Source organism: Trachymyrmex septentrionalis, unplaced genomic scaffold (assembly GCF_001594115.1).
Source record: "Trachymyrmex septentrionalis isolate Tsep2-gDNA-1 unplaced genomic scaffold, Tsep1.0 scaffold53, whole genome shotgun sequence".
In the NCBI taxonomy this organism is placed as follows: Eukaryota; Metazoa; Arthropoda; class Insecta; order Hymenoptera; family Formicidae; genus Trachymyrmex; species Trachymyrmex septentrionalis.
Window position 1 is genome coordinate 258,554 of NW_017305705.1, and position 13,351 is coordinate 271,904.

The 13,351-nt window shown below is 39.2% G+C and overlaps 1 protein-coding gene across 4 annotated transcripts in view; it reads left to right on the forward strand.

The window, feature by feature from the left end:
• Positions 1-3,028: 3,028 nt before the first annotated feature.
• Positions 3,029-13,351, forward strand: part of LOC108752003 (chondroitin sulfate proteoglycan 4) — a 49,567-nt gene continuing 39,244 nt past the window's right edge. Inside the window, exons 1-3 of one of the 4 annotated variants that reach the window (XM_018492537.1) lie at positions 3,029-3,654; positions 3,732-4,085; positions 7,528-8,227. In XM_018492537.1, coding sequence (XP_018348039.1) covers positions 8,128-8,227 — 100 coding nt within the window. In that variant the 5' untranslated portion in view covers positions 3,029-3,654; positions 3,732-4,085; positions 7,528-8,127. Of the gene's footprint in view, positions 3,655-3,705; positions 4,086-7,426; positions 8,228-13,351 lie in introns of those variants that run through there. The other 3 variants (XM_018492539.1, XM_018492538.1, XM_018492541.1) reach the window with 3 other exon arrangements.

Sequence of the window (13,351 nt, forward strand, 5' to 3'; positions counted from 1 at the left end):
CAATCGTTGAAAAGCTCGGAACCCGTAACACATTTAATCAATTTGTGCGTATAGTATCACGTGATAGTACATTTCTAATCGTCTTGATGTCCGCAGGCCACTGCGAACTCGAGCAGATAAACTTCCTCCACGTGCGCAGGCTAATATGCTCGTTTCAGTTCGCGGAAGCTCCGCTACAAACAATTTGCCTGAAATTGCCGTACGTGCACGATAACCGCTCGGGAAAACGGAAATGGCCCCCTCGAGAATGCGGGTAAGCGTCATCTTCCTCGCGGCTCACGTCTTACAAAAATCCGCCACTCGTGCCGCTTCGTGCACTCCGGGAAACTATGCAGGCGGTCGGTAAACCGTGCCCACCGACTCGCTCTCGAGATGCTTAAATTGCCATTACGTTAGCAAAACGCTCGGGGGACTGCACCGCTTGACTTCGGCAAATTTCGCTGTTAAACTTTATTGAAGATAAAAACATGAAGCGCAAAAACCCGCTTGCACCCGTTAAACCTGCAAATGTATCCAACTTCATTAAACTTATCGCGATTACAATTGAAGATTACAATTGAAATATACTGCAACGTTGCTGAACATTAATAACAGTTGACAATACAAATGCTGTATTTAACTAACAATTTGCAAAATCGCTTTTATTAAACATACTTGATGTTTGAAGAGAAGTTTCATACGCAATATACGATATACGCTTAAGCTTATAGAGTAGGGAATACACACGGTTTGAACACATTTTAGCTACTCCCTTCACAATTCTATATTCTCAACGGGCATAGAAAGTTGTGTACGTGAACTATTATCCTGAAATCGCTGTTAAATCAAGTCTTAAATGCTGACATTCCTTATTAGTCTCTTATTCTTGACGAATCAAACGGAAGAAGAAGCGCCAAGCAACTTTTAAAAAGAACTCCTACTTTTTTTTTATTCTTCAGTGACTTGCAAATTCACGTCTAGCAAATCGCTGCTTGAACGCGATCGTCCTTAGAAATTTATGCAAGTAAAAAAAAACTATATTTTTCTTAAATGACAAAACCAAAAATCAATATCCGAGCAAACTATTAAACAGTAAATAATGAAACTAGCGTTAGATAATGGGAATCTATCAAATTACGTTAACTATTCTCTAATTATGCAGAGCAGCTTTTTTGCAAATTCTTTTTCTATTCATGTATGCAATTACTTGATAGCGAAAGAACTTTATTTAACGATTTATTAATGTTATTATCTTTCAGCAGGTACGTCTATAATTATAAGTCGAAAGGTAACAGTATCTGTATATATCACGCAGGCTTGGTGAACAGTTATTATTACTCCTGAAACAAACAAGCTGCTTGCCTACGCTAAATGTAGAAGAGCTAATTATATCCAGGGTAATGTTATACCTCTACAATTTAAACCTAATAATATTTATGTTGTTACTGCGCATCGGTAAAATTTGGATATTAATAATAATACAATGTTAGTTTGTTAAATATTATGTTTGTTTATGTCCATGTAATCCAAATAAAATATCTATTTAAACATTCTCTGATATATGCCGCTCGACGATTATGTCACTTATTTATAGGATAGAGTTACATACGTCATTATATATATATAAAGTTCACTGAATGCTTTAGCACTTCCGAAATAAAGAATTGAATATTTTTGATCGAGTGCATCGCGCTCAGACATTTGTATGTTATAATTCAGATTTTAATCTGACAGTTTGACATTTACTAAAGATTATAAATGCGTATATTGGATATAAATAATAGCTTATATGATATGTTAAATCAATAAATAAAAATCTGTTTATAATTTTAATTAAAATTATTATGTATATGAATATTTAGACAAAGCGTGCCTGATCAAAAAAATGCCTTGTAATCTTAAATTCCGGAAATGTTTTAATAAATTTCAGGGAAAAGAGAGATTCGAAAATTAACGATGTTTTAATGCAATGTGTTAGTACAATTTTTTTTTTCTACGACAATACTACCTGTCAAAAATATATTAGTTGTTCGTGTGTATAAAACGATATTTTAATTATTTATTTAAATTAACATTTTTCTAAAGTATTTCGCGATTATTATTAAGTATCTTTTTCTTAATTTCCTTTTTATCATTTTCTTCTGGATAAGATATAACTCTTTACATACTTTTATTTTAGAATTTATATACACAATTCAACATTATAATAATTTTGTAAATGATATTCTAATCTGTTATTTAAATAAAAAATAATTAATGTAACAGAATATGTAAATGCATTTTAGCAACTTCCGTATATTTCAATTTCCTATTATAATCCTTCAATTTGCTTAGAAGGTAAAACTCAACATGTTCGTTGTGATCAAAGAGAACTAACAGTCAATAAAAGTTCCACCCGGTTTTCATTTCGCACTGGCGCAATTTTTGTTTGACGAACAAATACACGGAGATCAGCGTGTTTCAATAAAAAAGATTCAACTAAGTAAATCAAAGTTTCCGTTTCCTAAATGCTAGTCTTCCGATTGTTGCTTAAACATATTACATTTATCTTCTATCGATACGTACACTACGACATGAATAATTATCCAGATTAAAGGCTGAGATTAAAGGATTAATTATTCCACCGAGTTCAAATTAACTTGTTAGTAGAGAAAACAATGGAGGAATGTAACCTTGATCATTTGATAATCAAGACGATTAATTGTTCGCGACAAAATGCTTAATTAATCGCGATGGAGTAAAAGAGAATTAAACGCGACGCGGTACTTCGACTCTCCCGCGTTTAAACATCCCCATATCCTGCACCATTAATATTTATAACGGCGTTATCATCAAACTTGATCATCGTTTGTCCATCGAGGGTCTAAATGCGTGGTCGTTGCAAAGAGAAATCCTAAAACAACGTCCACCCCGTAGTTCGCGTCGCCGCCACCACTGGCCGGCAAGCAAGCACAGGCAGGCAGACAGGCCAGGGGTGCAGGAACGAGCGGGGTCGACCCTGCGCGCAGCCTCCCCAGTCCACCCCGAAGATTCAGTCGTCGTGCGGCAGAGGAGGGCCGAGGAGCGCCCGGTCGAAGCGCCGAGGTCCTCTCTCCACTCTCTTCGTCTCCTATCTCCAACACGCGTATCTCTTTTTATCCACCTCGCGTTCTCTCTCTCTCTCTCTCTCTCTGTCTGGACCAGACTGAAAACGACCGGCTCCCTCTATCACGTACATACACTCACACACACGCGCGCGCACACACACACACACTCTCTCTTTCTCTCTCTCTCTCTCACCTCCCCCTTCTCTCTCTTTATCTTCTTCCGCGAGTCGCGAGTGAAAACGAGCCGGGCAGCGCCGCACCGACCTTCACCATTTTGGTACACGCAGCACGCTACGTACGACCGTAAAGCTGTACGTCCTCGCCGATCCTCACACTGACAAAGAGAATCCGCGAGAGGAACTCGCCGGATATTATCGGAATGCGCGCGGAGCGACCGGTCCGCTGCGTGGATTCCGTGACAAAACGACGGCGACGCCGGTTTGGGGGTTGCTAGCCTCCCTCAACTCCGCCTCTCATTCCTGTCACTCTATTCGTTTCTCGCTCGCTCTCTCTCCCTCTTTCTACTACGAAGGGTGGGTGGTGATACGCCGGTGGCAGTGGCAGCAGTAGTGTGTGGATGCTTGTACCGGTGGGTGCTCTCTCTATTGTGGGAGTAGTGGTTCCTAGTGTCGGTGATGGTGCTAGTGGTGGTGGTTTAAATTTCAGCCGCGTGCACGGGTTCACCTACGTGAGCCATTACACGGGTCCTCGGCTTTCTCACCGACTGGGAGGCTATATGAGCGGTCACGGTCCACGGACGCAAATTCTAGCCACCTTCGTCCATCTCCTCTTCTCCCATCGTCCTTATCTCCTCCATGTACCTCCGGTGTGCTGACGCTCAACGTGCTTACTCAGGCTACGTTCTTCGCCCGCTTATCTTGACCGAAATTCGCGGTGTGTGTTCGAGATCCCGTACGTGTCGGTACGGCCGATCGGTAGTACGCAGTGTATGCGCGTGCTTTGTTGAAAGGATGCAACGTATCGCTGCTGCGCTGCCCTTGTCTCATACTGATTTCTGAGGTAACGCAGCAGTCAGGGGGAGGAGAGACGCGATAAAAATATTATCCGCAAATACGTTATCCTCGCAAGTACAACAGGCGGAAAGACGTCGGGATGTATCGCGATAAAAATATTATTCGTCTCGCAAATACGATGAAAATCTCCCCCTCCCCCTCCGTTCACGGCGAGATCGGAGCGAAATAACTGGGGATGGAAAATGTGCTAGTCGAGATAAAACGCTATTTTTCAGGATTATTCAACCATTTAAAAAATATGACGGATATCGATAACAAATATATAATGCGTACTCCTATTTCAAAGAACGTATCATTTTTTTGAAAAATTTTGTAAAAATCATTTTCTTTAATTCAAATTTCAATTAATCGATATTAATTAGTAATCAAAATATTATATTACATATTATATTGATATTAATAATCAAGATATAATGTTTCGAAGTTACGACAGTGAAAATGAGCAACCGCAAGAAAGTCTAGCTTATAGCGTATTCACATTTCGCCATTGTAGGCTATAATTAGTTTCTTACACCTTTTAGGGAAAACACCTTTTTCCTTTCTATTATATTCCCCTCTCCGTCTACGGATGCGAATGAAACCCCGCGTGTGCAAACGCGACCATACATGCGCGGAGTGGTCACGTATATCGCTCCAAAAACGCGTTAGGTACGCACGTGTATGTGTGTTACTATCGGACGAGAGTATCGTATCATTGCGACAGGTCTCTCGACCAGTCGTCGCGACCCTCTTCAACACCGGGTAAAAACAGGAAGTATGGTAAAAACATCATCCGTTCTACCGTGATAGCCTGAAGCCCGTTTAATCGGACTCCAAAGCAGGGTGGGAGTACTGAAAATTACCGAGATGTATCTCTCTCTCCCGATTATTTCATGTGAATCCGCCGCGATTAAGCGGCTTTCTACAAGCCCGATATATGCCCGTGTGTGCATATATATTCTGTGTATGGGTATTATGTACACGTATATGTACGTATATGTACGTCTCCACATTGTGCGAGCAGTGGCATCGTTTCCGTAAATTTCGCCCGACGCCCCCTTCTTCACAGCGACAATTAGACGCGGCAAAACCATTACCGATTCCACGCGCGGCCAACCGTGGGGACAAACGGTGAGAAAAAGAGAAGTGATATCACATAGATATACCTAGGAAACCAGATTCGACAAAACGACGGATCATCCGGAGCGTGTAGCTTTCGAAACAAAAGCGCGCAGTTTGCTACTTCGATGCGTTTCGCAAGAACGAGTTACACGGGTTGTGTTATGGATGAGCGTTCGAAGTCTCGTTCATCGTGACGGCTGGAAATAGGGGTTGCAGTTGGGGGTGGTTTGTTTTGCCCTCGTCCGTTGAATAGGAACAATCGGCTCGCACCGGTGTGCGCTTTTTCCCCGCGATGTAAAGTGTTGCGTCGAGACGATCGACGATGTAGAGGACGAGTTGTACGGAGAAGAAGAGGAGAAGGAGGAGGAGAAGGAAAAGGAGGCAGCAAGAGGACGAAAAATATGGCCCGTGTGCATGTCGAGCGTGTCGACTGCTTTTTTGCTCGTCTTGTTCTGCTTCTTTTTCTTTTTTTTTTTTGTCTCTCTATTTCGTCGTCGTCTGCTACTCGAGGATCGTTGACCGTGTCGAATGTCGGTCACTGTAAATGAGATTCGCAGAGGCCGAGACGTTAGAGAAGTCGTCTCTCGAAGCTGTCTTTCTTCTCCTTCGTATCACTCTCATTTTTTATCTCTTTCTCTTCTCTCTCTCTCTCTCTCTCTCTCTCTCTCTCTCTATATCTCTATCTCTCTTTCTTCTCTCATGAGAAACTCCCGAAGTAAACTAATGGCAGAGCGAGAGGAAGGAGAGTGCCAAGTTGTGGGCTGGCACAGGGTCGTTTAAATGTTTAGATTCGCGGTGTGAAAATCTCTCTTTTACCCCCCCCCCCCCCCCTTACGCGGAAAACTTCTTATCGTAAGAAAGCTAGCGCTCGCACATTTGGAATGCAAGGGGGCTTTCGCACCGTGGAAAAATACCACCTTCCTCCGGACCGTACTGCTCACAAACGCGCACGAGCGCGGGGTTTCAAGTAGTTTTAATTTCAACCACGGTAATTTTCGTGGTTGCGGGTAGTGGCGACACGACGCCTCTCTCACCTCTAACGGGGAATAATTATTTTAGATGACAGCCGACGCGATGTACACGAAATTCGTGCTCGCGTGTGAATTCGCGCACACGCGTGTTTGACTGAAATGGAGCTTCTCTCTTGCTATGATTATATCGACTGGATTATCAAGAATATATATATATATATATATACATTGCTCTGAATTTCGGCCTGCTTGCTGCAATCTCGAAACAGCTGCGGTATTCCAATGCAGCCGACACAGTGAGATTTATTCATCGCGTATCGCCAAGAATATATTTTTTTTTATTTATTATTTGAGACATGTTGCATCTTCAAACAGTTATTTATCGATATTTCCACATATTTTAAAAATTATCTGCGAGTATATTAATTCCGGCGTTATAACTCGCAAATATCTTGGTCGAAAAATATTAGCTTTACGTTTATTGCTTTTTACACTGCCAGGCTCACTGAGATTATGATGCTTTCGAACAATAGCGTCGCGCGGCACGTTGCTGCTTTTTCATCCTGAAAATAATTCTTTGGAAAAACTTCGGCAAGAACTCTCATAAAACCGTCTACAATAGTCTACATATTTACATCACCGAAACAAATATATAACGATAAAATAATCGCTCACTACCAAGAGAGTATTTTTTAGAAAAGTTTTGCTTTCTTATCACATTTCATATTGGTTATGAGAAATTTCACTCAGTAGAGGAGATTTTAGAATAAATATGTACAGAACCAATTTTCCTGATTTTTTCAAACTGCTCGTACCGATCGATAGTCGTCATCAAATTTCAATAGCAATCTATTTTTTTCTAAAATTTTACTTTCTTACGGCAAGGCGAGCCGGATCGAATTCTACTTTGTGGATATTTTAAAAATGCACTTAACTGCAAAAGAGTTAATAAAATTCAGCTATTAAAAGATTATATCGTTTACTTTATATTTAAAGAAAACAACTAACAACTAATAGTATTTTAAAAATAGTCCTTTGTGAGTTATGTATTAATAGAATTAAAAAATCTCACCAATAAATTATCCTCTACCCCCACGCATTTTTGTTGCAGTAAGTAATATTTTTAAAATAAAAATATTTTTCTTTCTTTGCTTGAAAACTCTCGGAAATCCCGCAAGTGCAACGCACCTGCCTCAACGCTTTGACTCGAGTTTTCGCGAGTGCGGGTTTTCTGCAACGCGAGCGTATACGTGCCCGTAAGCTCAAAGCCTGGTGTTAGCGGTACGGAACATCGTATCGCGAGAAATCTACGTACGTAGCGCGACGTTCTGCAGCTGTGCGTCGCTCTTCTTTCAGATTCGAGCGAACCGGTAGCGGTGCGGCACCGGCACGAGAGACCGAAGGGAATACGTGCAACGAGATGCCAGCCTTCGCACCGTTCGCACCGCATTCTGGGAGATACGTTATCCCGCGAGAACGACAACTACGTTCGTGGAAGCACTCGGCGGTTTTACACTTTTCCACTAAATCAGCCGTTAACGTCCCTGCGGATGCACCGCGCACTCCGATCTACGTTTGATAAGCGAGCGCTTCACGTGAAGCGTCTCAATTCGACCATCGTCGTCGTGATTCTTTCGTTGACGTCGAACGCCTCGCGGAGGAGCGAGAGAGCAAGATTCTGCGAGATGCGCGTGACGGGGAAGACGTACGAGCAAGAAATGGATGGGAAAAGTACGTTCGAATCTTAGCCCGCTCTGCCCCGTAAATAGCGTTTTGTAACCCCCGTCACGTGAAATCGATATCCCTTAAGAGCCGGTCCGTGAGGTCGTTCGTCAGACCGGTGTTGCCTGTTTCACCCCCCGTGGAAGTGGGAACTTGTAGGAGAGAGTGCGCGCTAGTCTACGGGGAGTCTGCGGGAGGAGGTGGACAGAAACGGGGTTGGCTGAATAAAAGAAGATGCACCGGAAAAGGCCAACGTTCCTCACCGACATGGGACTGCTAATGTTCTTAGCGGTAACAGCCTCGCTGTTGGGTTACTGCCAAACGGACGAAAAAGGTAAGACACAGAGTCACGACTCGCGACCTCCCTTTGCTTACCGTATCCCTTTCTTTTTTCCCTTATCTCTCTCTCCCACTATCTACCCCCGGGTCCTGCGGGGGCAACGTTTCGAAAGAAATACGGATTTCGCTTTCCGCATCGTCCGCAACTCTCGGACGAGAATGAAGGGACGCGAGAATAGCTCCGTACGCGAGAAAGACCGGCGAAGATTAACTTTTATGGCCGCCGGCATGAGTACTTCCCGCGAATTTACTTATAGCGGGAGCGGTTTAATGGTCGCCATGCACATACATTGCCAAGCGCTTTTAATAGTGCGCGAGACTATGGCCGCGTTGCATTCGGCGCGACGTCCCTTCGTAAACACCCCCGCATGTAAACGATTATATCGACCGTAAGTCTCTTAATCCTTAATCCGCGAATAGCCAGCGGATAGTCGAAATTACCACTTTTCGATACTTCCGATGGTAGAAATTATAAATGGTATAAAATAAATGAAAAATACCTCCAATATAAAATTACAGTAGTGAGGACAGGAAAGCGAGAATCGAAATGATAAATGTACAATTATTTGTAATAATTGCGAATATAAAATCGGAAGATATAAAAAAAAAATCCAATTCACTTTGAATCGATATTCGGAATGGCTTTAAATAATTCGATTCATTTTTCTTTTTTGTTAAAGTTTAAAATTTTTTTATCAAAGTTTAACATTTTCGTTTGCCAGAGTTACCAAGAGGGACCTTTGATTCGCGGAAAAAAATGCGGTTTTGCTAAAGTATTTAAAAATAGATATGTTGTTGAATGTGTAATGTCGAATTATATTCAGTTTGAGTTATTTTTAATCATTTATACAGGTCGCTACTGTTTCTACTTAAAAAAAATGAAATTAAATGATTTAACCCAAGAAAATGTATAAAATTTATTTTTAATTTATTATTTATTAAGTCTATACGTCAATATGGATATTGTTTATTTTAAAGCTAATCACAAAAATGGATTGGTTTACATTTTGACACATACAGAAGTTAAGATGTTATTTAATTGAAAAGAAATTGGGTTCGGACTGTTTTTTTGATATATCTAAGAGTGTAGATAAAGATCTGAAATAATTTTGTTACGTCGTTAAAAATATTATGTAGGTGATCAAAGCTGGCTGTTAAAATGTCAAAACATTTTGCAGTGTTGCTCATTAAGCTTGAGTATCCTACGAAATTATTTTGATGGACCAACAAAATTATTTTTCTATCTAGCTAAATTTTTTAATATTGTAGAAAAAATTATTCTTTCCGTATAGTTTTACATTTCTTATAATTCTGACGTTATTATAAATAATTACACTTACAATTGACTTTGGATCTTCTTTTATTAAGAAGAAATTTAAGCTAATATTGAATTTCTTTTGTAGGTACTAGGATATTACAGTACACTATTAAATTCAATTTTTTACATTTTATAGTCACTTTATGATTAACTCGAATGTACTGTTTCTATGCTCTCCCTGTCGTTATTATCCCAAAGTTTCGTGCATACTATTAAATATTTGCATTATATCCTTCGTTATACCGTAGCGCGAGATATTTTGTACGAGAAATAGTCAGTTATATGCGACTATATGCTGGAGGCTGGGAAATATTATTTTGTAATTTTGCGAAGTAAATCATTAAAATTTTTTCGACATTATTTACATGTACTGCATAAGGCTTATTACAAATAGACTTGTATTCTTGAAAAAGAGATAACAAAATTTAATAAAAGTTAATGAGCGTAAAATAGGATAATGCGTTTTATTAGTTAAAAAGCACAATCCGTTAAAAGTATAATTATATGATAAAAATAGAAAATAAATTTTTTAACATTTTACAATAATATGGAGAAAACTTCATGGAAAAATCGGGCAAGCGGAAAGAATGGAAGTGAACGTTTTCAGACTCGCTAATTAAATTTACCCAATTTGCAATAATCGAACGCGGAAATCACGTTGAAGTAATAACTTGCTACTAAATCATACGCCGTTGCAATACATATCGAAGTACACTTGTGTACGTATTACCGGCGTGTCCGTTATCGTTGTGCAATGCTCGATGGTTTAACATTTCGTCCGAATAAACCGGATAATCGAAACATGTAATCCATGCGTCATTAGTTTTTACAAAACCACTCTTTCCAGCACTATACCTTAGTAAATTGATCTAAATTTAACAAGAGGTCTGATCGCGGTACTCGTGTGCATGGTGCAAGTACAAATAGAAAATTGTTAACGTTTCCATCGAACTCTAAAAAAAAATTTTCCTACCGTGCTGGTAACAATCAATATGTCGTGTCGCGTATTTCCGTACCAATAAAATCTGTATACTCGACATACATACATCCATGCACTCGCCACTCGTGTGTTAATGTATTTTGCAAACTTTTCAAAACTTTTGTCGGCTCCTATTACTTATATATGTTCATAGTTTTCGAAATGATTAAACGAATGGTTTATTTGTATATACGGGATTACACACTAAATTTCGATTAAATAATTCATGCGCGAAATGTAACAGTAAATAACATGTGCCATAGTCAAGAAACATGATCGGCGATATAACGTACATTGTACATTATTCACGACTGATCCAACGTGAAATTAGATTTTTCACCGTATTCCGAAATAAAATGAGTTTGCGATACCTGCTGCTCGCTAATCAGTTTCCCGTTTGTCGGATTAATCTGCGTGGCGCGTGCGAGACGTCGCATCGCACCGCGTTGCGCGTGGCATATCGCACATTTGTTTTTACACATTCCGCTGGTTCCGACTGGATACAATACATATTCTCGCGAAAAATATACGCGTCGAGAGGGGGAGAGAGAGAGAGAGAGAGAGAGAGAGAGAGAGATTCAGGTTGCGTGATCACGTCGCATCAACCATGTATTTTTTGCGCGCCGGTCATGCGGTTTATATCCGCGAAGATACGCTAAAATAGTGTATATTATAATGCAATTAAATATTTTTGCAATAATAAAATAAAGACCAATAAGAGTCTAAGTTATTGTCATTATTGTAAGTACTCAATTATAGTAATTACATAGTGTCGTCAAAATATGAGTAAAGTAAAACATACAGTTTGACCTATTTCAGACTTTTTTAGAACTTTTATTTTTTACGACTTCATGATAAATAATTTCGGACTGCGATTAATTTTCAAGCGCTGAGAGAGAGAGAGAGAGAGAGAGAGAGAGAGAGAGAGACGAAAAATATACGTCTCGTCTACCGTTCACAGTCTTTACCCATAATCATTTTCACTGTATACGCGGATGCAATTGGGTATCGATGAATAATTGAGATTGATTAAAATGATCGCTTCGTAAATTGCTAATTTTTATTTTTGCGTGCGTGCAGCTCTCGATATCCGTTGAAAGAATCATCAGGGAGTAGAATACTCCGGCAGTTTCCATGAAACCTTACGAGGTCGTTTCCATTTGCCAGTCACATTGCGAGATACCGCGGCCACCATCCCGCGTTAATGTACTGTATACTTTTTCTCGAAAGCCGCCGGTCAATTACGCTTGGGTACGAATGTAACGCGAACAATCTGTACGGCTCATAAAGAAAAATACAATTACGAAAACCGCAAAACGCTCGCTTAAAAAATGCTACTTCATAACATGAACTGAGAGAGATTCTATTCTACATATACAATTACTTTGATTTATACTGAATGCAGATCAGTATTGATATATTTAGTGAAATTCAATGCAATATAATCAATGGGAAAACATGGAAAATTCAATCTGAGATATATTCGTGAAATTATGGAAGACCGATGCATTTACTTAGCCTAATAATTAATGGTACAGTACGCGAATGCATTAGCTTACAGCGAATTAGCTATTAGTTACTAGTCGTTTATATCAGGATCTCAAAAAATATCCTCTTCAACGATAACAAGATCTACTTGTTAAAAAATGCGACACGATTTTCATTTCGACTAATCCGTCATCTACGCAAATGTGCAAAATGATATTTCGATGTTACGCCAGAGATAAACTTTTTGTAAAATAACTACGTAATACACTATACGTACGAGTCAGCAAGTTTCAATTTATTATTTAATTTTTTAGTATAAAATAAATTCCTCTTTGTGACCGAAATTCATGGAACACCGCTAACGGATGTATTCGCATGATTAACTCGATCTCTTTTACGTAACAATCCTGCTATTTTGTACTGCAAAAGCGGATCTCGATTTTTAGTAATTCTATAAAACAAATAACCCATCGAATAACAATCGAATCCGTATTTTCGATTCATATATATAGCCGCCGAGAATCGTAATTACCGTAGCGAACCGTATGGATTGATATATATCGGGTGTACGATTTGAATAACAATCTACATATGGACAGTTGTCAAACATATATGTCAAATATATTGCAATATATTTGAGATTAGATATATATGTAAAATATGTGCAGTGATCTTAAAATGTGAAATTTTTAGATATACAAGAGCAAATATTTATCATTTATTATAAGGACTAGAATATCTTCCGATTTATTTGTATTCTGTAAGTTTTTTCTTTATCTTAATTATAATTCTCTCTTTATCTGAATTAAAATTAATAATTATAAAATTCAATTATGTTAATTTTATAAAATTTAATTTAATTTATAAAATACACATTTTAAAATTGGCAACTGTTTAAACATATTGACTATTTAAAATTAAATAAAATTTATTTGAGCTTAAAACTCTTTTTAAATGTAATTTTCTTTTATATAATTCGATTTTGAAGCTCTTATTATTATACAGATTAACAATTTTACAAATATTAATTTGTCTATGGGCGAGAAACGCTTGGGGCTTTGAATCGTTGCTTGATGGGTCATGCGAGAGAGTTGACGAGCATCAACACTTCTACGTCGGGCCATCCCTTTGAACGTACGCAAATATTGCGATTCGTGGATGACGCGAATTGAGTAAGCCGCGGTGCAATGAACTGCAAAACTCTGAGGGCAATACCTAGGATCGATTTGCGGTCGACGTTAATGTTTCTATGCACCGGTTAACCATGAAGGAGATGGTTGGGAGGAGAGAGAGAGAGAGAGAGAGAGAGAGAGAGAGAGAGAGAGAGAGAGAGA